The sequence below is a fragment of the Myodes glareolus genome, chromosome 10 (assembly GCF_982192425.1).
Source record: "Myodes glareolus chromosome 10, mMyoGla1.1, whole genome shotgun sequence".
Classification (NCBI taxonomy): Eukaryota; Metazoa; Chordata; class Mammalia; order Rodentia; family Cricetidae; genus Myodes; species Myodes glareolus.
Window position 1 is genome coordinate 22,137,310 of NC_142035.1, and position 27,781 is coordinate 22,165,090.

At 45.4% G+C, this 27,781-nt stretch overlaps 2 protein-coding genes across 4 annotated transcripts in view; both read left to right on the forward strand.

Annotated features, from left to right (window-relative positions):
* Positions 1-10,806, forward strand: part of Mtcl2 (microtubule crosslinking factor 2) — a 67,464-nt gene extending 56,658 nt beyond the window's left edge. For both annotated transcript variants that reach the window (XM_085697128.2, XM_085697129.2), the window contains one exon: positions 2,523-10,806. In XM_085697128.2, the coding sequence (XP_085553254.2) occupies positions 2,523-2,669 (147 nt within the window). In that variant the 3' untranslated portion in view covers positions 2,670-10,806. The remainder of the gene's footprint in view (positions 1-2,522) is intronic.
* Positions 10,807-15,117: 4,311 nt separating this feature from the next.
* On the forward strand, positions 15,118-27,745 carry Dsn1 (DSN1 component of MIS12 kinetochore complex). 2 transcript variants are annotated; one of them, XM_048440873.3, is made up of 11 exons: positions 15,118-15,252; positions 16,250-16,275; positions 16,586-16,906; positions 19,052-19,125; positions 20,231-20,303; positions 21,254-21,344; positions 22,855-22,914; positions 23,290-23,367; positions 24,238-24,385; positions 25,428-25,515; positions 25,951-27,745. In XM_048440873.3, the coding sequence occupies exons 2-11, from the start codon at positions 16,251-16,253 to the stop codon at positions 26,034-26,036; spliced, it is 1,044 nt and encodes a 347-aa protein (XP_048296830.1). In that variant the 5' UTR covers positions 15,118-15,252; position 16,250; the 3' UTR covers positions 26,037-27,745. The 2 variants fall into 2 exon arrangements, with proteins under 2 accessions (XP_048296830.1, XP_048296831.1); XM_048440874.3 differs by having other exon boundaries at positions 15,150-15,252; positions 16,591-16,906.
* The last annotated feature ends 36 nt before the right edge of the window (positions 27,746-27,781 follow it).

The following is a 27,781-nucleotide window of genomic DNA, read 5'->3' on the forward strand; positions in this document are numbered from 1 at the left end:
TATCGCCAAATAGTCTTCTAGAAGAGGTTGTCTAGATTAGGGTCTAGCTCAGTTGTACAACCTAAGTCAGTAATGTGTGAGGCCCTGGGTTTAGTCCTAGAACATTCAAGAGAGGAAAGAAGGAAGGAGGGAGTGGGGGGAGGAGAATGAGGAGGAAGATGAGAATGAATGAGTCTTTATTTAAGGGTCTAGCATAGGGTCTGGCCAATGATTTAGTTCTGCTCTGAGTCTCAAGGCCTGAAAACAAGGACAGTTAATACTTTAACCGGTTCTGAAGGTGAGCAGCCTCGTGGCCAGGAAGTGCCCTTGTTTCAATTTAAGTCCAAAGGTGGGAAAAGGGACCAGCAAAAAGTGCTTGCCACCAAGCACACTGATCTAGGTTTGATACCTGAAGCTCACAAGGTCGAATAAGAAAAGAGTACCACTGCATGGATGCATATACGTATAGCCCACAATGCAAAATAAATGAATAAATGTTTTTAAAATTAATAAAAAGTGGAAGCAGGGAAAAAAATCTGGTGTCCTCAGTCTACAGGTTGTCAACCATGAAGAGTTCGCTTACTCTGGGGAGAGTCATCCCTTTGTGCTAGCCTTACATCAATGCCCAGAAGAATGTTGGACGTGGTGTCCAAGGGCTCTGTGGCTTAGTTACATTGATATATAGAATGAGCCATCACAAACTAAAAGTGGTGGCTGGCACACACTTTTAATCCTAGCATTTTGGAGGCAGAGACAGTAAGGTTTCTATCAGAGACCAACCTGATCTACATGGCAAGTTCTAGACCAGTCAGACCTACATAGTGAGACTTTGTCTCAAAAAGCAAAACAACAGCAACATCGTGTCCATAAAACCAACACAGTAAGAAAACAGTGTGGGGCCAGGAGCTGGCCCAGCACTTAAGAGCATTTACTGCTCTTGCAGAGGAACTGGGTTCAGTTCTCAGTACTCACAAATGCCTATAACTCCAGTTCCAGGAGATGCTATGCCCTCTTCTGGCCTCTGGACACTGCACACACATGGTGCATTTACATACAGAAGGCAAAACATTCAGACACATATAAATAAACATATCATTTTTTTTTTTTTAAAGAAAGCAGCAACAGTAGAGGACTAGAGTATGGTTTGATGGTAGAACCACTTGCCTAGCACACAGGAAGCCCTGAGTTCAATTCCCAACACTTCCAAAGAGAAAGAAAGGAAAAGGGAATGTGTTGTTTAGCCATGTCGGGTGTGTAGCGGGTACTGTGCCGTACCACTTACATGCTGTGTTTGACTTGACCCTCACAGCACTGAGAAACACAACCTGCTTTTGCTGCAGAGAGAAGGAGATAAAGGCTCATAGGTGTGTCACTTGCCTAGTAAGTGCAGAGCCAGAAGGGAACAGAAAAATCAGGTTCAGCAGCAGTGCTTTTGAGCATTTCTATGTTCTGGTAATTACAAGAATGAATGAGCCTGGCATGGTGGTGCACACCTTTAATCCCAGCACTGGGGAAGCAGAGGCAGGTGGATCTTTGAGTTGGAGGCTAGCCTGGTCAACAGCCAGAGCTACACAGAGAAACCTTGTTGTCTCAAAACAAACAAACAAACAAAAAATCCAAACAACAAGAAAACAAGAAAGAAAGAAAGGATCTAACTAAATATGCTCAAAAATGGATTGGGAAATCCCCAGTACTCCCCGGGGAAGAGGAAAGCATTTACCAGATGTGAGAGCACATGCCCATAATTCCAGTACTTGAATATCTGAGACAAAAACACCACAAGTTGAGGCCAGCCTGGACTACATAATGAATTCAAGCCGTTGGAGCTTCATTGTGTGACTGTCACAAAGAAGCAAACAGAAAAGTAAATTGGAGCCAAGGATGTCACTGAGTGGTCGAGCACCTGCCTGGCCTGCTAAAGGCCCTAGGTTCCATCTCTAATGATGGGGTTGGTGGGTGGGAGGGTGAATTCCATTCAGTAGAGTATAAACGAGCCATTAAAACAGAGACCCAGGGACCAGAGAGATGTTCAGCAGTTAAGAGCACTGACTGCTTTTCCTGGGGACCCAGGGTCTGATTCCCAGCATTCACATAGTGGCTCACAGCAGTGTATAACTCCAGTTTCCAGGAGATCTTCTGGACTCTGTGGGCACTGTATATATGTGGTGCACAAACACACGTGCAAGCAAAATGCCCAAACACAGTGAAAATGACAGCAAAACAAACCAAAAGAAACCTAGGCATTCACAGTGGCAGAGAAGGGTTTGTACTTTGCAAATGCAAAAATAAGAACTTTGGGGATGAGGCTGGTCAATGTATGTATGTGTAGAACCATGGATAATGTCTGCTTTCTTCTCTGCCTTCTAGATTTTATTAGAATGAGGATCTATTGTTGCCTTAGTAGGAAGTAACATGTTAAAAATTGGTCTAGAACAGGGTTGCAGCCTCTGGGAAGCAGTGTGAGACATGGCTGAGTCCCAGCTCCTGGGTGGCTGCAGCCAGTGCCTGGGGCTGCTCCTGACCTCCTCCCTGTCTCTTTCCAGGATGCTGTTTGTGACTGTAGTGCCCAGTCTCTGACCTCCTGCTTCGTCCGGCCATCCCGCAACACTATCCGACACTCTCCTTCCAAGTGCAGGCTGCATCCTTCAGAGTCAGGCTGGGGCGGGGAGGAGAGGGCAGCCCCCCAGTGAGTCACAGGGCAGCCAAGCTCCCCGCCTCAAGCAGCCTAGACCCTGGAGATGAGGCAAGGGGTCACGTCCTCAGCCTCGCTCTGCCTGGGAGGAACAGCAGCTATGCCACTGCCAGAGAAGAGCTTTTCAAGGTAAAGCAGGGTGTCCCACTGACTGCTGGGAGGTGACCTCTGATTTCCAGGGGAAGGCAGTGACTAGGAGAAAAGACCAACCTGGGTGATCAGGACTGGGCTTCCCAAGCACCTGAAGAATGCCACAAGTCATCTCTGGATCCTAAAAGGAGGCCTGGCACCATCCACATCACTTCTTAGGATCCAGAAAAGGAGGCATTTCTGGCTAATCTCCAGGAATGTGGCTCACAGAGATACACCCTACTGACCTCATGTGGAGAAGCCACTGAGAAGATTGAGCTTTGCTTCGGGCCCAGCTTGACGCTCTTGGAAGAGCTGGGCTGGGCAATGTGACCATCGCTTCATCGTTCCTCCTCCCAGCTCTGCTGATGGGGTTGCTGGGCCTTCTTGGAGCAGGGAAGGGGGATATGATAGAGCAGAACCAAGTCCACTTGGAATCCTGGAGCCCTGGATCCCCCTGCCTGTACCTCCACGTAGCAAAAACTGGGGGCAGGTAAGAGTGTGTCAGGTTCCGAGTTGGAGGTCAGAAGAGCTGACTCCCTTGTCAAGGTGGCTTGAAGGCCCAACTTGCATAGCAGACTCCTTGAAAACAGAAATGGGTAGGGTCCCTCTCAACACCTGATTCAGAAGTAAAAGCCTACATGCCTTGCCTTGATTCCCTAGGGCCTCTTTCTTGGTAGCAGGGATGAGTGCCACAATCCTGCATCAAGGAGAGGGCAGAAATGCTCCCTGGGAGAGACTCTGCTGTTCAGGTCAGGCCAGAGAGCACCAAGAGGCCATCGGCCCAGGACACAGCCCGAGACAAGGGCCTACAAACATTTCTTGCCTAGATTGTTTATTTGAATTTTTCATACTATAAATATTTAAGGTGATTTATTTTAATAATTTAACTTACTGCCCCCCCCCCCCAGCCCTTAAGGTAATTTATTGGAGGTATTCTTGCCACTGGGACAACGTGGGGCTTGTGACACCATGGAGTCCCCATGTGGCTGAGGCAGCTCAGCACCAGGCTCAGATGGCCTGGTTTCGTCAGAAGGGCCCCTTGGCTGAACTGGGGCTCTGCACCTTGTTCCCCCAATACCACTGGCCATTTAGTCTTGGATGGCTACAATTTACTCATCACCCGGTACTCGGCCTGGCCGCTACAGGCCAGCTTGTGAATACTTCAGACAAGGTGTAGGCCAGAATGATGCCATCACTCCGCAGACATCCTTCATGATCCCTCGCATCCCTCCCAGTCCTCCAGCACCTTTTCTCACAAGTCAGACGTAGATGACTGCAGCTCTGTTCCCGAGCACAGCGACCCCTCCGTGCTCCATATAAGAACTCGCAGGAAAACAGGATGGATTTCTAGAATGTTCTCTATTGCAGCTTTGCACATGGATCTAAGAGTGTCTACCAGCCTGCCAACCTGTTCACCAGCCCTTCTCTTAGCCTTATAGCCACTCATGGCTCGTCTTCTAGCCCCAGCTCTACTACCCGTCCTTCCTACACTCCCAGGAGTCGCCTGAGCCACACCAGTGTAACCCGAACTGCAATATAGGGAGCTCACCTGCCTCCCCTTGGTGCCAATGATGTGCTGCCCTTCTCTTCCTGGCTGGGGATTCGGACTCATCCGAGGGTGGATTGCTTCTGTGCAGAGTTCCCCATCAGGAAGGCCGAGAGCCAACTGCAGAGGTAGTTTCTTCAAGGACCGGGGAGATGCCTCTGCTCTCCCGCCTACCAGTTTCCAGGCTACCTCTTTAGGGACACCTGGAACAGTTACCCAAAGCCCCTTGACCCCATTCCCTATGGGCAGTATATCAGGGTCAGTCCCTCACACCAGCTGTTGCCTCGTGTCCTAATGACTTGCACGGGCAGAGTCAGCAGGCCGGTGGACCATGGGCCAGGTCCCTCCAGGATGCTACTGCTCTCCTCCGAGAGGTCAGAGGCCCCTCTAAGGTTATCTCCAGCTGAGGGGACCACACCAGGCCACAAGCCACCAGAGGCCTTCTGCCACCTCCCAGAGCTGCTGAGAGCCAGGGAGTCTTGAAGAAAAGCACCCTAGACCTGAACCCCAGGTCTTAGGGGCCACTCAGCCTTACCATCTGTCCCATCTGGGTTGTCGTGCATTCCCACTGTCTCAGCACCTGGCCTTCATGGCCCCCAGCAGGTGTTGCAAGCTCCAAGTCTTGGTTTTCAGTCCCTGTTTCTAATTCTTGCTTGCCACTGTGCAAGGCTACCTGTCATTGTCCCTATAGAAGCCTCCATACACAGGGCTCAATGGGGTTGAAAATGTTACATGTAAATATTGGTTTGGTTTGATCTTTAGCATTTTACTTGGTAACTGGTTCTGTTTTCTTTTGGGGGGGTGGAAGGGTTGGTTTGTAAATCTCTCTACTCTTTTGAAATGTAATTTCTAAGTTTGTTTGTTTCTTCAAATGCCTTTTATGTCTTGTAACATTCCCAAAGCAGAAAACTGTCTGGCCTACATGGGGTACTCCCCTGGAGGCCCGGGGTCATGGGAAGGAGCAGCACCCTTCCTCCTAATCCATCCTCTTTCTGTTCACCTCCATTTTTCTCCTCCTTTTCCTTCAGCCCTCTACTTTCTTCCCCCTACCTCTCCCAATGTCCCAAGGAACCTTGGAGTCCCAGTCCTCTAATAGATTGCCTGGCTTGGGCCCACAGGGTTGACACAGATTGCCTGGGGGCATGAGGGTGAATTGCATGATTGACGCTAATCTATGTCTCACATCTTCCTGGGGATAAACCAAATTAGACCATCTTGGAGGCAATGGTGATGGGTTTTGAAATGAAATTCAGAGCCCTTGAGATCCCCTGACTGAACAAGGCCTCAGAATCCATTTCCCTTTGCCCTGTAGCCTTCCTCCCAGTCCTTAGCCCACCAAGGCTTGCTCTCTAGGAGCTCAAATTGGGCCCTACCTCTTGGCCTCTCCAGGGATGTTCATCTACCAGCTGGCCTCCAGGTGACAAAAATAAGCACTCAAAAAACTTGACCTTCTGGACACCACTATGCCACTCCTTGGATCGTTCATGGAGAGGTCAGTCACTCAGCTTTGCCTCTTGCCCAGAGACCCTTCCCCCTCCTGCCTCTGTCTTGAGTGCTGGGATTAAAGGCATGCATCACGTTGCTCAAGGACCGCTCTCAAGAGGCTTTTTGACAAGCCAGGGCTTAGCGCTCTCATTCTGTGAATGAGAAAAACGACTACAGTTCTATGTTGGAACCTGGAACCAGGAAGATATCTGCCTTCCAGCGGAACTCTTCCTGCTTTCTGTACAACGCACTGGGACGCTGGCTAGGGTCAGGGCATCCCAGATTTGCCACTGCCAAACTTGCAACTCTCTGGACCTTTGGGGTTAGCTCTCTGGGAGATCCATATGCACCAGTGACTGGTGTTTACACTCACGGGTCCAACCATTCACAGCTGATACATGGTGAGCCAGTGCTCATGGTGCTAGGTCCTTGACAAGAGCCCTGAGCACTGAGCTGGGATACTGGGGACGAGGGTGTCTCAGCCAAACTCAGCTTTGGGTAAATTGCCACGGATTTCCAAAGGGCACCAAAACCAGTGTTTCACCTTAGTCATACCTTTTGTGAAATAACCAAGCTAGAAGTGTTGAGGCTGGTGGCGGCACAGCCCTTTCATCGCAGCTACTCAGGAGGCTGAAGCAGGAGGATCAAGTTCAAAGCTGCTTGGGCTAAAGAGTGAGTTCATGATCAGCCTGGGCAGTTTTCTGAGGCCTTGTCTCAAAATGAAGATTTTAGGAAGTGCTGGGTAGCTCAGTGGTAGATGCTTGCTTCGCATGTGTGAGGCCCTGGGTTCTTTCCCTAGTATCGGAAAACAAAGAAAATGAGAAAATCAAAGGGTGAGGACTGGGGACATGTATATTAGTAGTAGAGCACTTGCCCAGCATAGGAAAAAAGAAAAAGAAAATCTTTCCCCGATCTACCCACTATAATCCCCATAATTACATAATTTAAATTATACTTACCCCTCCTGCTTTTTGTTTGTCTGTTTTTGTTTTCAGACATGATTTTGCTGTGTATCCCTGGCAGATCTAGATATTGCTATTTGGACCTTAAACTTGTGGTAATTCTCCTGTCTCTGCCTCCCAAGTTTAATGAATTAATGACCAATAGGCATGTGCCACCATCCACAGCCTTAAATTTCATTCTTGAGTTTCCTGGCGGTCACAGTAAGACGAGAAGCATATCAGGCTTTTATCACTTCCAGCCATCTGTCGTGTGAGGCAAGCATGTTTGCTCTGAGAGACAGACTGGTGTGGGAGCGTGAACTCTTTCCTCGAGGACTGAGGAGCTGTGGTTTGCCCAAGATAAAGCTTGTTTTCTGGGTGACTGTTTTACAAAATAATAAACTGCCAAAAATAATAATAATAATAATAAACTGCCACCAACTTGAATGACCTCGGCCAAATCATATAGCTAGTCTATGCCTCAGCTTTCCCAGCTACAGAGTGGTGGCTATAGCAAAGACCAAATACATCATGCCCGTTCATCTCCTGAGGAAAGCTGGCATTCTATCAAATCTGAAGTGAAACCGAGCGCTCTCAGAGGCATCGAGGCGCTCGGTGCCCTGGCTCTGGTGTGGTGTGTACCTCCTTCTCTCATTGGCCTTAAAATAAATAGAAGGGGGGCTGGAGAGATGGCTCAGAGGTTAAGAGCACTGACTGCTTTTCCAAAGGTCCTGAGTTCAATTCCCGGCAACCACATGGTGGCTCACGGCCATCTGTAATGAGATATGATGCCCTCTTCTGCTGTGCAGGAAAACGTGTTGCATATAACCAATAAATAAATCTTTAAAATAAATAAATAAATAAATAAATAAGTAGAAGGGACCACAAGAGAATCTCAGTCATCCTGTTCACATTTTAAAATGTTACTGTAGTCCTTTTAAGTGTGTGTGTGTGTGTGTGTGTGTGTGTGTGTGTACGTACGTGCTAGGAATGAGACCCAGCATGTGAGAGAAGCACTTTACCACTGAGCTACATCTTCAACACCTAACAGGCTTTTTAAAAAACATTTTTATTTTGAGACAGGGTCTCCTGTATCATCAGTTGGCCTCCAACTCACTGTGTAGCCAAGGATGACTTGAACTTCTGTTCTTCGTGTCTATCTCTGTTGGCATTTGCCACAACCCCAGGCCTTAGTGTCTTTCGTGTACATTCACAAGATTGTGTCACTGCTACTAGCTCCAGAACTTTTTCTTGGTCCCAAACCGAAATTTCACCTACTCATAATAATTAATAACTGACCCATTGACAATAATTAATTCCCACCCTTGCCCCAGGGCTGAATGACCTCTGCTCTATTCCCTTCCATTTCACACTGTCCTGTTTTAGGTACTTGTGTAGGCAGAATCCAGCATTTATCCAGTGTGTCTCACCCCTTCATGGTTTACATGTGGAGAAGAGAGTGGCTTGCCCAAGGTCTCACAGCAAGGCAGAGGTGGAGGTAGCTGCCAGCACATCCCAGAGCTCCTGGCTTTCAGAAGATTCGCTACAGTGTGCATGAAGCGTGCTCTGAGGTCTTGGCTGAATCCACATCTTCCCCCCTCACCCCCACCCCCTCCTTTATCATTGTCCATATGATCATCTCTATATTATCATCTCTTGCAGCCACCACTTCCTGGCTGGTTTCTGCACCAGATGAAGTGGTCCTAACCAAGACCAGGTTTTCTTCTCTGGGACCCTGGGATTTTTACAACACCAGTCCTCAGCCCTCCCATAGCCTCTGGTAAACTCTTCCTCTTCTCTGTGGACTTTTGTCTGACCTTGGCCATCTCCTCCCTAGCCCTACAAACTCATACCCTCACTCCATCAGGAGAGGATCATGACCAGTCTGTCCATCTCCAAAGGTTTGCTCTCAGATCTGGAATTATCCAGTCTTGTGTTTGTTTTGTATTTTTCTCTCCCTAGAGGGATCCCTTTGTTCTCTGCGTCATGCAACGCCATCTCTTCCAGCCCTTCTCATCAGACTCATCCCACACCAGCAACCTCCCAGCCTAGAACACCCGCAGTCCTTCCCGCTCTCTGCTTCCTGTCTTCCCTGCTTCTCCCAGTACAGCTGCATCACCTCCCACTGGGAGGGTCTGTGGTGGACATAGACCCAGTGTTCACCTTTGGGTCTTCTCTGCCCTGCCCACTCTTGGTGACCTTGGTATGAAGCAGGGGAAATTTGACTTCTCTTTGGTTTTATCTCTCTGTCCATCCCGTCTGTTCTCCCCCGCCCTTCACCTCCTCCAGATCAGCTCATGTTGGCAGAACCTCACCCACCTGAAGCAACAGCATTCACAGTTTGCAGAATCCACAGACCCATGAAAGGGGACTGAGGACATGATACTGGGCCACAGTCCCTGCTCAGGGCTCCTCTGCCATCTGACCACTTTCCTTCCTCACCCTCCTGGGAGCCTTCGCATCCCTTTGTCTGCCCCACTGACCCTGTTCCCTCCTTCTTGCCTTCACTTGCTCCCTGGACCTAAGGAAAGAATCTTTGGTTTCCTCTGATATCGTAGAAGGACGGAGGCAGTCAGAGTCTGGAGTCCTTGTCACACCACATCCAAAGCCACCTATGCCACCTCTGGGAAGAGAGACCTCAGCTAGCAATCTTGGAAACCCAAGTTTGAGCGTCCCGGTTTTATGGTTCTCCCAGAACACCAGGATGACCCTATAGGCTTCAAACATCCTTTGTGTTTTTGGATCCCCTGAGCCCTGGCACCCCTGACTCTTCTCTTGGCTCTGCCTTTGATTCTCTGTGCCTTATTTTACTTCTCTGCACAGGGGGGCTCACCCACCACCTTTTGCCCAGCATCTGTCTAGACCTCTTGGTACCTCTACAGCTGGGCCTTGCCAACACAACTTGCCACAGGTGTGCCAGGTTGCCAAGGCAACTGGGGGTACTTCTGAGGACTAGTGTCTCTCAAACTCTGTCCCAGCAGTAGAGCATTACCAGGAAAGGTGACAGAAGTGCAGATTGTTGGCCCTGTCCAAGATCCATGGAAGCAGGCTTAGGAAGTTAGGGTTTGAAAGAGCCTCCGGGTCATTCTGATGTAGACAAGTTTGCCAACAACGATGAGGTTGTTGGTCTAGATGAGCTGTCAGCTCGGCTTGGGCAGTACCTGGGCCTGGCCTGGGCTAAGAACAGTGGAAAACAACTAGTCAACCAGACTTGTAGATTCCAGGGCCTCTGTCCCCGATTAAAACATCACTGTGGCGTCTCCTATTTTTGGAATCTGGAATGGGGCGATGGCCCTGCAGTTTTCCCTTTTACCCCCCTTGCTCCATTTCAGCCCAGCTCACCATCCCCCTCTAATTTGGATTTTGTGGAAATCTGCCTACATGGTCCCAGCAGACAAACAGGGGGATGAGGGAGTCCCCAGAGGCAGGAGGCAAAAAGGACCCTTTTCACTTTTCCCTCAGGATCCTCACCATTGCCCAAGGGAAGGACACTTGCTGCAAGAAGAGAATCCCAAGCCCTGTCCCCATCAGCACTCCCACACCACGCCTCCTTATCCTCCCAATCCCAGGGAGACCTGTAACAGAGCCAAAAACCAATTCCAAAACCCAGCATCTGGGAAAGAGCTTAGAAACTGCCTTTCCTCATCCTGGCTCCCCTCCCCCACCTGGCCAATACTGTGAAGCCCCTTCCTGCTCAGCCTGGTTTCCTGGGGATGGTCCTGCAGTCGTGGGCCCTGGGGGACCCCTCAGGAGGGAAGGACCAAGGGCATCTTTGGGCCAACTATCCACCTCTCTCTTCCACTATTCTCCCTTCCTCCCCCTTCTCTCCCTACTCCTCCTCTTCTGCTATCCCCATCTGCCTTTCTGCCTTTAAAGGCTCCTTGCTGCGATGGATTGGGTGATAGGAGGACCATAGTCCACCAGCTTTCCTCGCCCTGTGTCTTATTTCAGACATGACAACTGTACAGTGTAAACTTACAAAGTGTTTTTAATGGTTGTAGATTGGAAATAAAGTATGTCATATAAATGGTTGCCTGCTTTTCTGCTCTCTGCTTTTCCCTGGAGAGGCTGGCCGGGCCCCAGCAGATTTGAAAACTGACTCCATCCCACCTGGGATTGCTTAAGAGGGGAAAACTGAAACCAGCTGACTGGTTTGGAATCACCTAGATGGGGCCCCGGGGGGGGGGGGGTTCGGGTGGCTCATGGCTGGTAACTCAGTTTCCTAGGAAGTGTGTCATCGCTACTGAGAAACAAATACAGAAAAATAGAATTAGGCTTCTCTGTAACACAATAATTTATTATGGTGGAAAAGATACTTTTGGACATTATAGTGGAATTAATCATCCCAAATGTATCATATCCTACCAGTGTTGTGGACTGCAATTTGGAGAGCTAGGCATGGTTTCTGGAGGCTTGTAGTCAGATATCAACTAGGTGCAAATATGAGTATTTGCACCTTTGCGTGTCTAGGAATGGAACCCAGGATCTGTCTCATGCAGCCTGAGTTCCTCCGATTCCTGACTAGAGCTGAAAGTGCCCTCTACAAAGTGTCAATTCTCAACACTTTGAGAATTCAAACTGAATTCCCGGGAAGTCAGTGCTGGCTCTCAATCAGTTCTTTGACGTGTGGGGAAGCTTGTGTATCCTTGCAGTGTGGCCACTAACTTTCCTCAGGACAAGTGATCTTTGAGAGAGCAGAGTGGAAATCACAAAGTCTTTTATGGCCAAGCTTAAAAGTTACATTTTGGGGGCTGGGGAGATGGCTCAGTGGTAAGAGCACTGGCTGCTGTCCCAGAGGACCCAGGTTCAATTCTCAGCACCCACATGGCAGGCCACAACTGTCTGGAACTCCGGATCTGATACCCTCATACAGACAAAAACACCAACGCACATGAAATAAAAACAAATAATAATTAAAAAAAAACAGATTAAAAAGTTACATTTCTACGGTATTTTATTGGTTATATAAAACCCACTTTTTTCAGTGCAGGAGGACTAAGCAGACACTCTTTACTGTAGGAAGAGGTTGCACACCAGGAAAGGGTCACTGGGGCCATCCTGGAAGCGGCCTCCTGTATGTGAGGGATGCAGTAAAGAAACTGCCAATATAACCGCTCTGTGATATGGTTAAGGTTTTTATTGTAGATATGAGACAGAACGGCCAGAGGCATCTGAAAGAGTCCAGAGCAGACAGAGAGAGAAAGAAGTAGACTGGACATGTCCAGGGCTGGGGAAGTGAGAGAGAATAGGGGAGACAGCCAGCAGGATAGCAGGACATGGAGAGTAGGGCATAGTGGGGTTGAAGGAATAAGAGAGTAAGGAAGTGCGGGAACAGTGGAGACTAGTGAGCTGTAAGGAGAATGAGGAGCTAGGAGGTGGGAAGACTGCAACCTAAGGATCTGGGGGTAGTGTGAGGTGGAGGAGGGCTAGCTAGTGTGGTCTCTAAAGTGTGTGTAACAGGTAAGTTTGATAGTGAGGGAGCCTGCAGGGCAGCATGGGCTTTGTTATGCTGATAGACACCACAGGCAGATGGGAACCAGTTTTGCAAGTTTCCAAAGAATGCTGGTTTTTATTTAACTGCCAGAAATCTTCCTATAGTCTGGTTTTAGCTCATTTCTGGATATTTGGACAGCCTGAGGCCTAACAGCTACTTTTGTAGATCTTTTCTTTTATGGGGGAGGGGGGACTGACACAGTCAGGCCTGTCAGGCATGGAGGATATAATAGATGGGTGCTGCAGCCCCCACCAGCCCAGCCTGGATTCAGGTCCTAAGATGGGGAAGGGGAAAGCACTGACATGAAGAAATGAATTGTCTGACTACCAACCTGATGAGTTTCACACAAGTGGCCGTCCCCAAATAGCTCAAGTCATCTTTATTTATACTTCAAAAACAAGCATGTTTTTCTTTTCTTTTTTCTTTTTTAAAAATTTATTTATTTATTATGTACACATTGTTCAGCCTCCATGTATGCCTGCAGGCCAGAAGAGGGCACCAGATCTCATTACAGATGGGTGTGAGCCACCATGTGGTTGCTGGGAATTGAACTCAAGACCTCTAGAAGAGCAGTCAGTGCTCTTAACCTCTGAGCCATCTCTCCAGCCCCCACAAGCATGTTTTTCCATACTAACAAACATGCATTCCCCACCCTCTGATGTTAACCTCCAGCAAAAATAAATATGGATCCCCGCCTACTTTTATATCAAAACATCTTTTAAACTGGAAACACTTATTTTGCTAACTTGGCCAAATATTGAGCCAGGTACTTTCTGTCTTTACAAAACTATAAGGTGATAAACATAGGCACACATTTTCAAGAACAGCAACACCGTTCAAACCTTAACAAAGTATATTTATAGAAATAGGGGTGAATTGCTTCTAATCTTGTCAGCACTGAATCGGGACAGCTCCCAAGGTCTGGAGTGACCGCTGGCATCCCCAGACAAGAAACCTGAGAAGCATCAGCTCCCGAAGAACTTTACAGGAAAATATTCAATAAAAATGGGGTTTCCAGGATCACATCTGTCCACGTGTGACTGACAAAGGGACACTACAAGCTGCCAGGAGAATCATCAATATTATGAGAGAGAAGAGAGTGTGCAGGCCGTAGAGTCCCAGCAGTGGTCTGTGCTGGTCCTTGCCTAGTGAGTCTGTACCTGTGGGCTTTGCCTCATCTGGAGACCCGCTGGACAACCACTCATATCCTGGTCCAGCTCCCAACAGATGGCCTGGAAAATAAGATATCAATCACCAGTCCCAGAAGTAGGGAGCATCTGGGGAGTACACCCAAAGTTGGCATGTTGAGCAAAGTGAATGGTAATGGATTGTAGGTAGGAGACAGAGGAGATGGTTCAGAGAGAGAAAGAACATGTCTGAAAACCTAGGCAAACCGGGGCAGAGACAGGCATGGTGGCATACATTGATAATTCCAGTACTTAGAAGGGAGAGGTAGGAGGATCAGAAGTTACAATGTCATCCTTAGCAGTATATTGAGTTTGAGGCCAGACTAGGTTGCATGAGAACCTATTTCAAAGTAAGCAGAAATGGGGGAGAAGATATGAACTCAAAAGATGAAAGCTGGATACGGAACAGGGAAAGAATTTGTAGGCGTCTTGTAAAGAGGAGGGAGCCATTGGAGAATTCAAGGCAAGGAAAAGACATGGCTGGATGTTGACTGGCATTGGATTGCGTGAGGCAGTAATCTCAGTGTGTCCCAGCAGAGCCAGCCCTGACTGGGAATACTAAATTCTGCCAACACATGAGATGCTGAAGGATGGAGGCATGGATAAAGGAACCCAGCTCCAGAAACTGATGTTCAGGGAACCAAGACCACACCTCTTCCAGATAGGTGTTGAGACTACCAGGCCAGCATGGTAGAGGAGAAATTTCTGTAACATGCATTTCTACCTTTTATCAGACACCTTGCAAGGGGCCATAATTACAATGGAAGAATGGCCAAAGTCATGTTTCAGCCACTGGCTCCCACTCTTTGGGGGCCTTTTTGTTTTTGTTTTTTTCTTTTGTTCGAGACAGGGTCTCACTATGTAGCTTTGGCTGGTCTGGAGCTCTCTATGTAGACCAGGCTGGCCTCAAACTCTGAGATGTGCCTGCCTCTGTCTTCCCAGTGCTGGGATTAAAGACATGTGCCACCACACCTGGCACTTTGGGATTTTTCTTATTGCTCTCTATTCAGCATTCATAAGGTTCAGATCAGAAAGAAATCACTTCTTTGATGCATGGGGCCATTCTGATGATTCAGTGTCTTGTCTTGAGGAAATCAGCCCGCTTTGTGGAGCCTCCCAGGCAAAGGATGGTGAAGCAGGCATGGGTTGGGTTCCTGGGAGCATAGAACATCTGGTCTTCAACATGGAAGAGAAGGCTAGAAGCGGGAAGAGAAAGGCTTTTCAGGAAAAGTGTTCGAACAAAGGAGCGGGGCAAGAATTGGCAGGGGGTAGCCTGTGATGAGGCTGGTATGGAATGTGCTCGAATTTTGCTTAAGGGGCCATGGAAGGGGCCCGTGGAGCAGGAGTGAATAGGCAGGGACAAACTGAGCTCCGAGTTCCAGTTGTCCCCAGAGAAAGTCACTGTCCACACTTTTGGCGTGAAAGAGATGGAGAGGCAGCCATGGCCCAAGAACAGGGGTGCCGCACCAGACTCCCTGACTTCCATAGGTCGGCTGTATGGCAGGAAAGGTCTGCAAAGCGGTGCACTGGAGAAGGCATTCCCCGGGCAGGGTGCGGCTGCAGAGATGGTGACCGTAATTGGACAGAACTATTAGGGACAAGATGGGCTGGGCCAGAGTATGGAACACCGGAGTGCGCATGCGCTCTGCTGGATGCACGGTCGGACGCTCGAAGCCGCTGGTTACGCACGCGCAGTTGTGTGGCGGGAAATTTCGGAAGTAGCGGCGGAGGCGCGGAACCGAGAACTGTACGAACGCGGGGAGAGGACCCTCTGCGGTGACGCCGAGTTTTCAGAGGTGATTTTGTGTTTTAGTAACGGGGGCGGGGGCCCGGGCTGGGGTCGGAAGTCGCAGACGTCTCCCCGGATGTGGCTCGTTCTCCCCTGACCCGCCTCTCGGCCCGGCCCACCCGCGCTCCCGGCCTCCCGGCGCTCCCAGCCGCAGGGCCTCGGAGACTTCCTCGCGACCGGACTACCGAGGGAAGGCCGTTCTCTCTCTCGGGCACAGGGGCGACCCTGACTCCAGACTGTGGTTGCAGACTGGGCTGAGTGCTGGGTCCGAGCCGGGCTTGCATTGCTCCTGTGCCCCAGGCCTGGGCCTCCTGATAGTACTCAAGAGTTGTGAAGCGTATCTGTCATAAGGATTGTGGTGATTTAGATCCTTTGAAGGACCCTTTTTTGTTCTTTCAGCATGGTCCCTCAGTATCCATTCGTTTTTTTCGTTACCAAGCTCCCCCCACATTCAGATGTCTTTTGGGAGGGAGAGATACATACAAGATGGGGAGATGCCAGATTGTGTTCCTGCCTCTCTTTAGGTCAGTTGTCTCTGACAGGTACTGGGCTTGCGGTGCAGTCTGGCTGGGAAGACAAACATGTAAATATATTTTAGAGAAGAGATTCGTGGCCATTAAATCTGCCAAAGAGAAGTGACTTCAAATTTAAATATGTTAAAAAGGATGAGTCGTGTGCAGAGATTAAAAAGTAGAATTTTCAGGAATGGAAGGATCTGGAGAGAATAAGAAGAGATGATGCGGAGTTGTGTTGTTTGTTTGTTTTCTAGTTTGGAAAACAAAGTAGATCCTAATAGCATCGATTAGGGATTAGGAGCTAGTTGAATTACCAAGTGGCCAGGAGCTAAGATAGATTATATGTAGTAAGTTATTAGGGAGAGCTGTCAGTGACCCCTGCTGATAGTATTGGAGGAGGCAAGTAAGGGCAGTTCAAGCACGAGCTCCCTGGAGCTGGACCGTGAAGAACAGACCCCCTCATTTTCCTGTTTTCATCTCTCCATCCAGGATGACTTCGGCGACTAGACCAGAAGGTGAGTTTTAATTCAGTATCTCTTGCCTCTGGTTCAGGCTCTTGAGCTATCACAGAACCCCTCTCTGGCTCCTGGTGGATTTGGAATCACACACTGTTTGTTTGCAGAAAGGCTTCCTTGCTGTTTCCTTTACCAGGGACATAGATTTCCTTCCTTTCTCTGTTCCTTCTGCCTGGGCTCCCAGGAAGCTGAGACTGCCAGTTTATGTCATCTTGTGGGGACATACATTTTCTGTTGTCACCTCCTGCTCAGATACTTACTTGCAGTGGGTTTTGATTTTATATTGTGACTTTTCTATAACAAATGCTAGAACAGGAACCAATGATGTCCAAGACTCAGGATCATCAATTGCCATCAAGTCTCAACCCTTTGGAAGTGTTGCCCGAATCCTCTGCCTCGCCAGAGATGACTCAAGGCATGTCCAAGGAAAAAAATCACCTCGGCTGGAGCCCTGAAGAGGGGGAAAGTGGCGAAGCCAACCATCAGGAGAGACTTCAGTTGAGGTCATTTCATTTGTCCCCTCAAGAACAGTCTGTCTGTCGCCGAGACAGAAGGCAGTCCTGGCGACGAGCAAGTGTGAAAGAAATAAACCGACGGATGTCATTGGCTCCCTTTCACCCAGGCATCACAGGTGGGGTGTTGTGTGCATAAAACTGGAATTCCAGCCCAAGTAAGAGACAGTGAGCAAGGAGTGGCAGGAAGAGTAGCAGAATAGACACGGCGTGGCTACATTTTAGCCCTGCAACTTTGAACACATTACCTCCTTGAGCCTCGGTTTCCTTACCTGTAAAACGGAGGTAATCCTGTGGGCATGTTCTTGTTTATACAGCCTGATGCCATACGCTTAGTAAGTGATCAGTGTTAATTGCTGTTTATGTATGAGCTGCCATGAATAGAAATTCTGGGTGCTAATTGTTTAATATGTCATCCTATCTAGGATGCTGGAATTTGAGGTCTTCCTGTGTCTTATACCGTAGAGTGGAACAGAGGGCAAGAGAGTTAATACCTGTCTGATTCTAGCCTTCAGAACTGGAAATGACTCAGAAGGAAGATGCACATAAAAACACATTCAGTGGGACTAGGAGTGTAGTTCAGTGGTGCGGTGTATGCTTGTGTGTCTGAGGTCTGAGATTTAATTCCTAACACTCAAGAACAAAACGTAAAATGGTTTGGAGGAATGCCATATTTGAATATAACTTGTAATTTTATTTTAAATTTATAATCGTTTTATTTTCCAGTATCATAGTACAGGCTGTAATGCACAGTCTAGTTTGATCTTGAGCTTCACTTCCTTTGTTTTAAGTTCTCAGTAAACTGGGAAAATAAAACCACAGTACAAATGCTTGACAATTAGCAGACCCTCAAGTTTTAAAGCTATTGTGATTTCTTTAAGGTGGCTGCATGTGTGGAAGGGATATGAGTAAAAACAGCCAAGTTGGAAAACTGGAGCCATAGTGCCCATTCACTTTACTATTAGATGTGCTAAGAGAGATGGTAGACCAGCCCTACCATCATTCCCTTTCCAGAGTGCCAGTGCTGTAGAACACTCAATCAACCATGTAATAAGAGAAATTATTTTTCAGGTTATTCTTGGCTATTTGCCATGTTTCATTGGTTATAGCCAGAAAGAATCTTGTTAACAGCAGCCAGAATTATTCAAGAGACAAGAATGCTTTTAAAATAGTCAGCCAAAGCCAAAGGGCAAGAATTCTTGCAGCCAACTTCCTTTACTATAAGATAATTGCTTTTAAATGGACATAATTAAGAAAATAGTATCTATAGCTTACAGTTGTTTGGGTCAGTGACGTGATTACATAAAGCACCCACCCAGTCCATTCTCACTGCTTGCTGTGCAACCTTGAGCAAGGAGTCTAACCAGCCTGTGTGTCACAGTGTTACCATCTGTTATCAAAATAGAATTGATGCCAGGTATGGTCATTCTTGTCTGTGATCCCAGCACTTGGGAGTCTGATGCAGGAAGATTGCCGGGAGTTTAAGACCAGCCTGGGCTACTACATTACAAGATCATGTTTCAAAAAGCCCAAATCAAACAGAAGATACTTGCCTTAAATTTTAAATGAGATGTGCATAGCAACGAAGAGACATGTCCGCTATACGGCAGGTGTTCAGCTGGTGCTGGCTATTAATATTAGATCACTGTGGGCAGTGTGCTATTACTAGGAAAACACATCTCGCTGGCATACTTGGGTTTGAAGCATGGCTTCTTTAGCCTGTCTTCAGACAGTTCACTTTGCTTCTTTGACTCAGTGTCTCCATTTGTAAAGTGGAGCTTATGTTGTTATAAGAAAACGTTTTTTCTTTTCAGTGCTGAAGGTGATATTCAGGCCCATGCACATTTGAGGCAAGGGTTCATCCACTGAACAACAGGCCCTACCGCTCAGAGGACTTGCAGTACTAAAGCAGGCTGCAGTGCCTGTTACAAAAATGCCATCTGCGTTATTTGTATCTACCTTGTTTGCTGGTTTTTAATTGACATACAGAGTAATGGGTTTCATTGTATTTTCACTCTACTTTGTTAAATAGAACAAGATTTTAATGTAATTTACATGAAAAGGTTCTAATAACTCTTAAAAATTTGGATGCATGAAATTGTAAACTTGATTTCTCAGTTAGCTTGGAAAAATTAGAATTCTCTCCTTACTGAGAGAAGGCAGCTTCTTGTCTTAAGCTGAGTTACATCGAAAGGGAGGAGATTTTCCAGTTTTGTTGCCTTGCTGTCACTGTGATATTTCTGAAATGTGCTATTTTATATCAGAGCTCAGCAGGTCCATCAGCTTGAAGTTAGCAGAAAGCAAACGGCTTGGTGCTCTCCTGCTCTCCAGCTTCCAGGTGAGATTCCTGGGGTTGAGACGTGTTTTCGTTTGCCATTGTGGGATTGTCACAACTTCAGAGAGATCTCAGTATCCGCAGTGAATTGAGGAAAAGGTGTTTTTCCATGGTTGGGACTGACCTGGGCAGTTGTGCTGTCTTTGCCCTGAGTTTTGCTGTTGCTAGCTGAGCAGCTGACGGGTTTTGCAGTATATTTTATTCATTGGCAACAAATGGTGAAAATAAATTTGGGTAGAGGTCAAAATCTGTTGCTGTAGACATTCAAGGCTGACTGCAAGGTAGACGAGTGTATGGGGTGTATGATTTTTGTGGGTTTTGTTTTTTTTTTTATATTTATTTATTATGTACACAGTGTTCAGTCTCCATGTATGCCTTCAGGCCAGAAGAGGGCACCAGATCTCATTACAGATGGTTGTGAGCCACCATGTGGTTGCTAGGAATTGAACTCAGGACCTCTGGAAGAGCAGTCAGTGCTCTTAACCTCTGAGCCATCTCTCCAGCCCCGGTTTTGTTTGTTTTGTTTGTTTTGTTGTTATTTTTGAGACAGGGCTTCTCTGTGTAGCTTTGGCTGTCCTAGAACTCACTCTGTACACAAGTCTGGTCTCAAACTCACAGAGATCCACCTGCTCTGCCTCTTGAGTATTGGGATTAAAGGCGTGTGCCACCACCACCTCGCCTTCTTTAATTTTTTTTTAAGCTGTGTTTTATGGCCTACTGGTGCTTACGACTGTTAAGATAAACAAGTAATTTGTAAGAATTAAATGACTGTTGTTTTCCCTGAGTTAAAAATCAGAATATAAGCTGGGTGTGATAGTGCTTGCCTTGCAGTTGGACCTCTGAGTTCAAAGGCAGCCTGATCTACAGAGCAAGTTCCAGGATAGCCTGGGCTACACAGAGAAACCCTGTCTCAAAAAACTGAAATCAAAATAGAGTGTGAGCAACAGAGAATTTTTCCTTATATACTTATGTATATGAAAAGTGTTGGGTGGAAAAATTAGGCTCTGTGTAGCTTCATCCTAAGTTCATCCTAAGCATCATAAAGCTACACACAGAGCTTGCCTGGGAGACTTTGGTGATTGTACTGAAAATGCTTTTCTTTATTTAGTTCTCTGTTGAGAAACTTGAACCTTTCCTAAAGAACACTAAGGAGTTCAGCCTTGAATGCTTTAGAGAGAAAGGTGAGTTGCTAAACATAGTCATGTGCCTTAGCCCTGACCTGTTCCCTCTTTTGGAGTCAGCCAGCATGTTTTCACTGACCTTTTACAGAGGATGCTGCCTCTTTAAAACCAGGTCTGTAACCTCTTTAAAAATCGCCGCTTCTTTCCACTTCTGTCATGCTTTCTCTTCAATGACAGCAATTCACATCTCTGGGGAAAAGTGAAATTGTATAGATATCTATGTTTAACTGCTTTTTCATAAGTATGAAAACCCTTATAAAGTTACCTTCTAATTTAGCTATCTACCCAAATAAAAGGATACAATTTTCTTTTATATATTTTGTTGCCTGCCCCATTAGTTACTTTCCCTGTGATAAAACATCCAGACAAAGGCAACTTATAAAAGAAAACATTTAATTGGGTGTACAGTTTCAGAGAGCTAGAGTCCTTGATGGTGGACTCTATTAATTAAAGAAGGCGAGGTGGTGGTGGCACACTCAAGACGTGGCAACAGGACAGATAAGACTCACATCTTGATCTGCTAGTAGGAGGCAGAGAGCACACTGGGAATAGCACAAGTCTTTTGACACCTCAAAGCCCACCCAAGTGACACACCTCCTCCATCAAGGCCATTAACGCCTAATCCTTTCTAAACAGTTCCACCAAATGGTAATCAAGTATTCAAACATGAGCCTATGGGGGCCATTCTCATTCCAACCACCACAACCGTCTTTTTGATGCTGGGTACCAAAGCTAGGACCTTGAATTTGCTATGCAAATTCTCTACTATGAAACTAAACTTCCAACTCCAAAGATAAAATATTTGCTTGCTTACATGACTGTTTTCTGTGAATGAGAGGACGTGAATGGAATATGGGACCCTAGCCTTAGGAACTCCTTAATATCTTTGTCATGAGCTCATTGTGAACATCTGTAGTCTTTTATTTGTAACATAAATTTATCCTCTCTAGCATCTTCTCTCTCTGAAGAATTGAAACGTTTTACAGACAGGCTGGAGAGTGATGGAACTCTACAGAAATGTTTTGTTGAAGATTCAGAAGAGTAAGAGCAATTCTCTTTGTGTCCTTACTTATAACTGAGCTTAAACTTGATTATAATAAAGCCATTGTTTACACAATAAACATTTATTCAGCACCTATGTACCAGCGCACACTTTAATTATTTATTTTTGCTTTCTTGAGATAGGGCATCTGTAGTTCAGACTAGACTCAACCTTTTGGCAATTTTTTTACCTCTACTTTCCAAGTGCTGGGATTACAGGTGTGAGCTGCCATCCTTGGCTTGTACCAGGCTTTTCTTGATGATGAGGAAGGGGATATAGTGATCAATGAGTCACATCCCTCTTGCATGTTTGTATTAGAGGAGATAATTCAGAGAAAATTCAATCTCAGCCAGCAATAAACCAGGAAGTCAGCAAGTAGGATGTGATGTTGGGAGCAGGAACCTTGCTAGAGTCTTGAGAGAAGGTCTGTAGTGGTTTCCTGTTGGGACAGGAACACAAAAGACCTGGGTAGTGAGAAGGAACAGCTGTGGAAAGATTGGGGGAGCCATTCCTCAGGTCTTTAATTGTCATGCAGACGTCAGCTTTTATTTGAATGCTCTTTCCAAGCAACAATTTTAGCAGAATGTGCTGGCAAGAAGGCTTAGTGGGTAAATGTAAGCGCTCTTGCTGCATGAACTGATTATCTCGTTTCTATCCACACTTCCCTTGAAAGAATGCAAATCCATTATTGAAAGTTGTCTTCTGGCCTGTACACACTTTGTGTCATATGCACACCTACATATGTGCTGTGCACATATAATAATAATAATAATAATAGAATCTATTGTTAAAAGGATATCACCCCTAAATTGGTAATCCTTCAAGGGTACTGCTGCTATCACAACTCCACCCTGCAACAGTTCATGCACTTGGTTTGAATTTAGAATTCATGCAAGGCCTGCCTGTTCGCAAGTTCTTAAGAGTGACATTTCTAATCAGACATGAACTATTTTAGCCCAACAAAATCACTTCAAATGTGTATTTAAGCACAGACTGCTGCATCTTTGCTAGAGATACTGTGCACATGCCTTGGTATAAAATAGAAGTTGTGGCATTACGAATCTGTGTCAGATGGAAAACCAAGTATATCTGTGATACTTTGGCATTTTCAGTGTCTGCTTCTTTTCCATTAGAAGTAATTATCTAATTGAGCTGAACCGTGAGAGAAATTGCTGAGTGGAGAGGAGCCAGAACACAGTCTTAAGAACCAAGTTAAAAAGTTTTGGATTTTATTCTGTTTGCAGTAGTCATGGAGTTTTGAAGCTAAGGAGAAAAATAAAGGACTATATTTAGAAAGGTTAATCACCATGGTATGAATTAGAGTTGATAAGAAAAACAGATTTAGAAGTCATTTAGACATTCCTAGTGCAAAGTAGATATCGAGTTCAAGAATAAATATTTTCTGAATAAAAATTATGAATATATTTGTGTCACCAAAGTTATGTAAGATTAAAAACAAGTGTTTGTTGAAAGATTCATATTAATCTCATAATATTATCTATATTCCAGAAAAACATCAGAGTTTTCACTGGAAACATCAGTGGCTGAGGTGAAAGAATATATGGCAAAGTAAGTAAAATGAATTAACCTTTCTTGAAAACCTGAAGTTTGTTCTCCATCAGGGACGTGACTGAACCCGGAGAAAATGCCTGGTGAGCATGGTGGGCAGTACTGGTCTGTCGGCTCTAGAGTTGGAAGGATGAACAGCCCTGGTAGACAGTCTCATAGGGTGCAGTCAAGGAATAAGAGTGCTAATTTGATTTTAACAGCTTGTGCATTACTTGATTAAATTAATATCCTCTGAATCAACTGAGCTTTCTAATCCTTTAATGACCTTTTAATGCATTTTATAGCCAGATTACATGCCTAAAGTACTTATTGTTGCCCTGAGTAATTAAAAATGTGACCAAAAGTTAAGTGAATTTCCCTTCCCAAATCCCACAGGTTTTCTGTAGAACGGCAGACTTGGGATCAGCTCTTACAACAGTACCAGAAGGAGATTCCACCCGATGAGATGCCCAGGTTAGACCCAAGAAGTGGAAAGGAGCAGCTGCCTTTTCTTTGTTGTATTTGATTCGGGTTTATTTCAAATCTATTTGTACAAACAATGATGAATCTGTTCTCATATTTCAGTCAACTTTAAAGTATCTATTTGTTTTCTTTGGTGGAAAGGGAGGGACAAAAATGGAAGACTAAGTATCGCTGTTTTCAGATCCAGAACAGAATTGCTTCTATGTTCTGTTTTTGGCTACTATTCAAAATCCACAGGGAGATGGGCACATAGCCACCCTTGCACCTGTTCACTTGGCACTGGGCCAGCATCAGTCCTCAAGAGACTTTAGTGAGCACATGGCCTTTGAGCTGTAGATAAGAGAGAATCCCTTGGTTAAGGCCTTGGTGAAAATGCAAAGCCATGAAGGGAGTGGAACAGGAGGTATAAGGTGTAAGAGGCCATCTTTGGCTAGGTAAATCAGAGGAAGGTACAGAAACTAGATTTTGGTTTATTTTGGCTTCTGAACTGGTTTCATTAATTTAAAATCTGGTCTCACCTTGCAGCCAAGATTGGCCTTAAATCCCCAGGTGTACCTCAGTTCACAATCCTTCTATCTCAGTTTCCCAATTGCTGGGATTGTAAGTGTGCAGCACCACAAATCTCTCAGCTGGTATTTGAAAGCTTTTCCTCCCAACCGTATCCTCCTACAAAGCCAGCTATAAAATGTCAGGTGAAACCCAAACCACAGGAGTGGTGTGAAGAGGCTTTGAGGAACAAGACTTTTGAGACTGGGACAGGTTTTTCTCTCAAAGGCACTCTTTTATATCATTTCCAGAAAATGATTATAAATTTTAGGAAAACTCCTTATTTTAATTTATTTTTGTTGTTGTTGCTTTTAGAGGATCATCTGAAACCAAAATCACTGAGATCAAAGTGGATCCTGCGACTTATCTTGGGTCTTCCCAGAAGGAAGTCCTTAACACAAAGCCCGACTACCAGGAAATCTTACGGAATCAGAACCAAGTCTTTGCCTGCATGGAGTTGGTGGTCAGTGTTTTAGGCTTGTTATGTGGGTTACCCAGCTTTCTAGGCTTGTCAGCTTTTTTTAGCATTATGACATGACAGAATACCTGAAGTAACTTATAAGGAGGAATGGATTGTTTTGACTGTTTATTGCAGTCCGTGGTGGGTTTGGGTTTTTTGTTTGTTTTGTTATTGCTGTTTTTTGTGGGTTTTTTTGTTTGTTTGTTTTTGCATTAGGGTTTTCTCTGTGTAGCTTTGGAACCTGTCCTGAAACTCACTTTGTAGATCAGGCTGGCCACGAACTCAGAGATCCACCTGCCTCTGCCTCCCAAAGTGCTGGGATTAAAGGTGTGCACCACCACCACCTGGCTCAGTCCGTGGTTGTTTAAACCCTGTTGATTTGTACTGGGACCATGTAATAGATTGTGGTGGGAACATATGGCAGAGAGATTACTCCTGTTATGATAATGGTAACAAGGTGGGGGTGGGGGTCAGGTCCTAATAGCCACTTCACACTCCCAGAAACCAAAACTACTTCTAAAAAGGTTCATCGCCTCCTGGTGATGACACTTTAGTAGCAGCAACCAAGCCTCTTAAGGCTTGTAAGCCTCAGGAGGACAGTGCAAATGCAAGCTATGGCATAAATCTTTGGAAGTTAAAAGATGTGTAATAAGGATGTCAAACCTCTCTACCTTGGGAAAACAGGAAAAAAATTAAGTAAATATATAATGTTAAGTGCTAATAAAACAGTAAAGGGGGTAAAGAATACAGGAGGAACAGTGGGCTGCTATTTTACCTACAGTGGCTATTAGCTCCTTAGTTGTCAACTTAAACCAAACCTAGAGGACTTGGCATCTTGTTGGTAGAGGTTTGGGGGGTCAATCTCCTGGGGCATGGAGCAAGCTGAGGAAATGTGGACTATGGTTCAGTGGGAGCCAAGAGAGACTGTCTGGCATAAGTATTCCAGACTGGAAAAGCTAGCCTAAAGCTCCAAAGCAGGAGCTTGCCTGGCAGTATGGAGAGTCATTGAAAGTTCTGCAGCTCACACTGACCTTTCTGTCTGCAGATGGATGAGCTGCAAGGATCAGTGAAGCAGCTGCAAGCTTTCATGGATGAAAGTACTCAGTACCTCCAGAAGGTGTCAGTACAGCTCAGTAAGTGCATCATTCGAGGGAAGTGGCGCTCAGGGTTGCCTGTGCCCCGTTTGGGTTATATACTGCCTCTCCAGGCAGAAGATCCTTAGATTTAAACCATATGACTTGTTTTACTCCCTAGAGTAAGTTGAATGTTGGTAGACATGCCTAAGTGTAAATTCATAAAAGTACTCCATGAAGATACCCTCTGCTTTTTGGCTGCTTCAGTTTTCAAGAATGCATGAAGTAGAACTACAGATGCTTTCCCGTAGTTTTTCCTGGCTTCCTCTATCCGTTTTCTTATTTATCACACCATACTGACTTTCCTACTGTCTGCCATCTCCTTGAGAACAAAGACTTTCTTATGTGTCATTTACTGCCCTTCACTGTCTGGCACAGTATTCACATGGAGTTTCCAATAACTGAAATGTGGTTGTTGGCTCCTTTCCTTTGCAGAGAAAAGAAGCATGGAACAATTAGATTCATCACCTGCTCGAAAACTGCTCAAACTCCACGTGCAGAACTCATCTACCACACAGTGATCAGGGTCTGGTCAGTGACCTTACCTGTAGTTCTGCTGTGAGCTGCCAGGGAGAGAACAGGGAAGAGTGCCCCCACACACGACAACCTCCCAGCCTTCCTCAAAGCTGGAACCTTCCGGCTGCAGAGCACTTTCCCTGTTTCTGAGTGACAGCATGTATGTATGGCCCAGAGGAATTTTGTTAGAGACACTTTCGGTAGGAATATGCAAGATGCTTGGAATGACCTTCAGAGCCACTGGCCCATTGCTTTAAATGTCCGCATGGTCAGTACTTTGCATCCCATGAAGATATTGTCAAGTTTTCAAAACAACCCAAGGACCTTTAGAACCAACCTTAACAAAATGTTTCAGGGGTCAAGTTGGGTTCTTGTCATAAAAGAATGAAGGTAAAGTTTTCAAGTGTGGTAGTAAAGGCAGAGCGTGGAATGTTGCATAAGGACATATGTGAATCACTTCACCAAATGCCCTTTTTGTGAAGTGTCCTAATGTCTGTATTATGCTTTAGTTTTAATATTGAATTGACCTCCTTCAATCGAAGTTTATGGCAAGAAAGGGCTTAGATTATTTAATTTTCTTTTCCTCTCGAAATTTTCCCTTTGCCCCCTAAGAATCGACCCCAGGACTTTGTGTGTACTAAGCAAGCATTCTCACTGAGCTGCATCTTTAGTCCCTGTATTTTATTTTTTAAAAGTTGTTCTAGTTACTGAATAGTGCCTAGAACACTAGCCCTGTAAACTGTGTTTTAAAAATCCTGTGTCATCATTTCCTGTGATTGAGGAACAGTTACTTGACCTCTTTTCTAGAACATTGGAAGAATATTAGAATCTGTGTTTTAAGGACACTCTAAGGATTTTAAATAGTAAAAGCCTAAAACAGTATGTTTATTGCTGAACACTTAAAAATGAGTCGGCAGTAGTTAATGAGGTGGGAAACCTGATGTCTAATTTGGAATACCACATGGAGAATTCAAGCAGACTGCTCAATATATGCAGGTGGAGACCTGTGCAGCAAAGTCTGGATTAGAAATAGAATTTTAAAGTTATGACTAATTATTGAAGATTGAGGTTTATATTTTCCAAAGTAAAACAAGGAAGGAAATTTCAGACACCCTCCAAGAAAGTCAGCATTTAAGAGAAAAAGACTCTTATTGATCATTGTTGCAAAAACAGAGAAGTGTAACAAAGACTATAAACTTTGGAGCATAGCTTCATCTCATTGGTTTGCTCTATGGAAAGGATAAATTATCTGTCTTTAAAGGTGGTTATGCCTTCCTCCATTTCATTACATCCTGTCACATTTTGTTTATATGTAAGTGTAAGTGTTCATCAAACTTAAAGATGGGTCATATGTTGGGTGTCTTCAACCACTGAAAAGGGCTAGAACATTAAAGAAAAAACCAAAACACTAAAAACTTAGATCTCAGCACTCAAGAAGTAGAAGCAAGAAAATCAGAAGTTGGAGGCTTTCCTTGGCTATGTAGCAGATTCAAGGCCAGCATCTCAGCATTACCTACTGAGTTCTCAGAATTGTTACTGCTTACCACGGCTTTCAAGAGAGGTTTTTTTGTGTTTTGTCATTTATAGAACTTTGGAAATATTTCCTAATTTAGCCAAGGATACATAGGTAGTGAGGGTGAACTGGTACCAGTTCAGTACTTAGTAAATGTTAACAATTAAATATAAATCATATAATAAAAGGCTGTGACTATTAGTTTTGTCTTCATTCAGATTGGTTTGGGAATAGTGC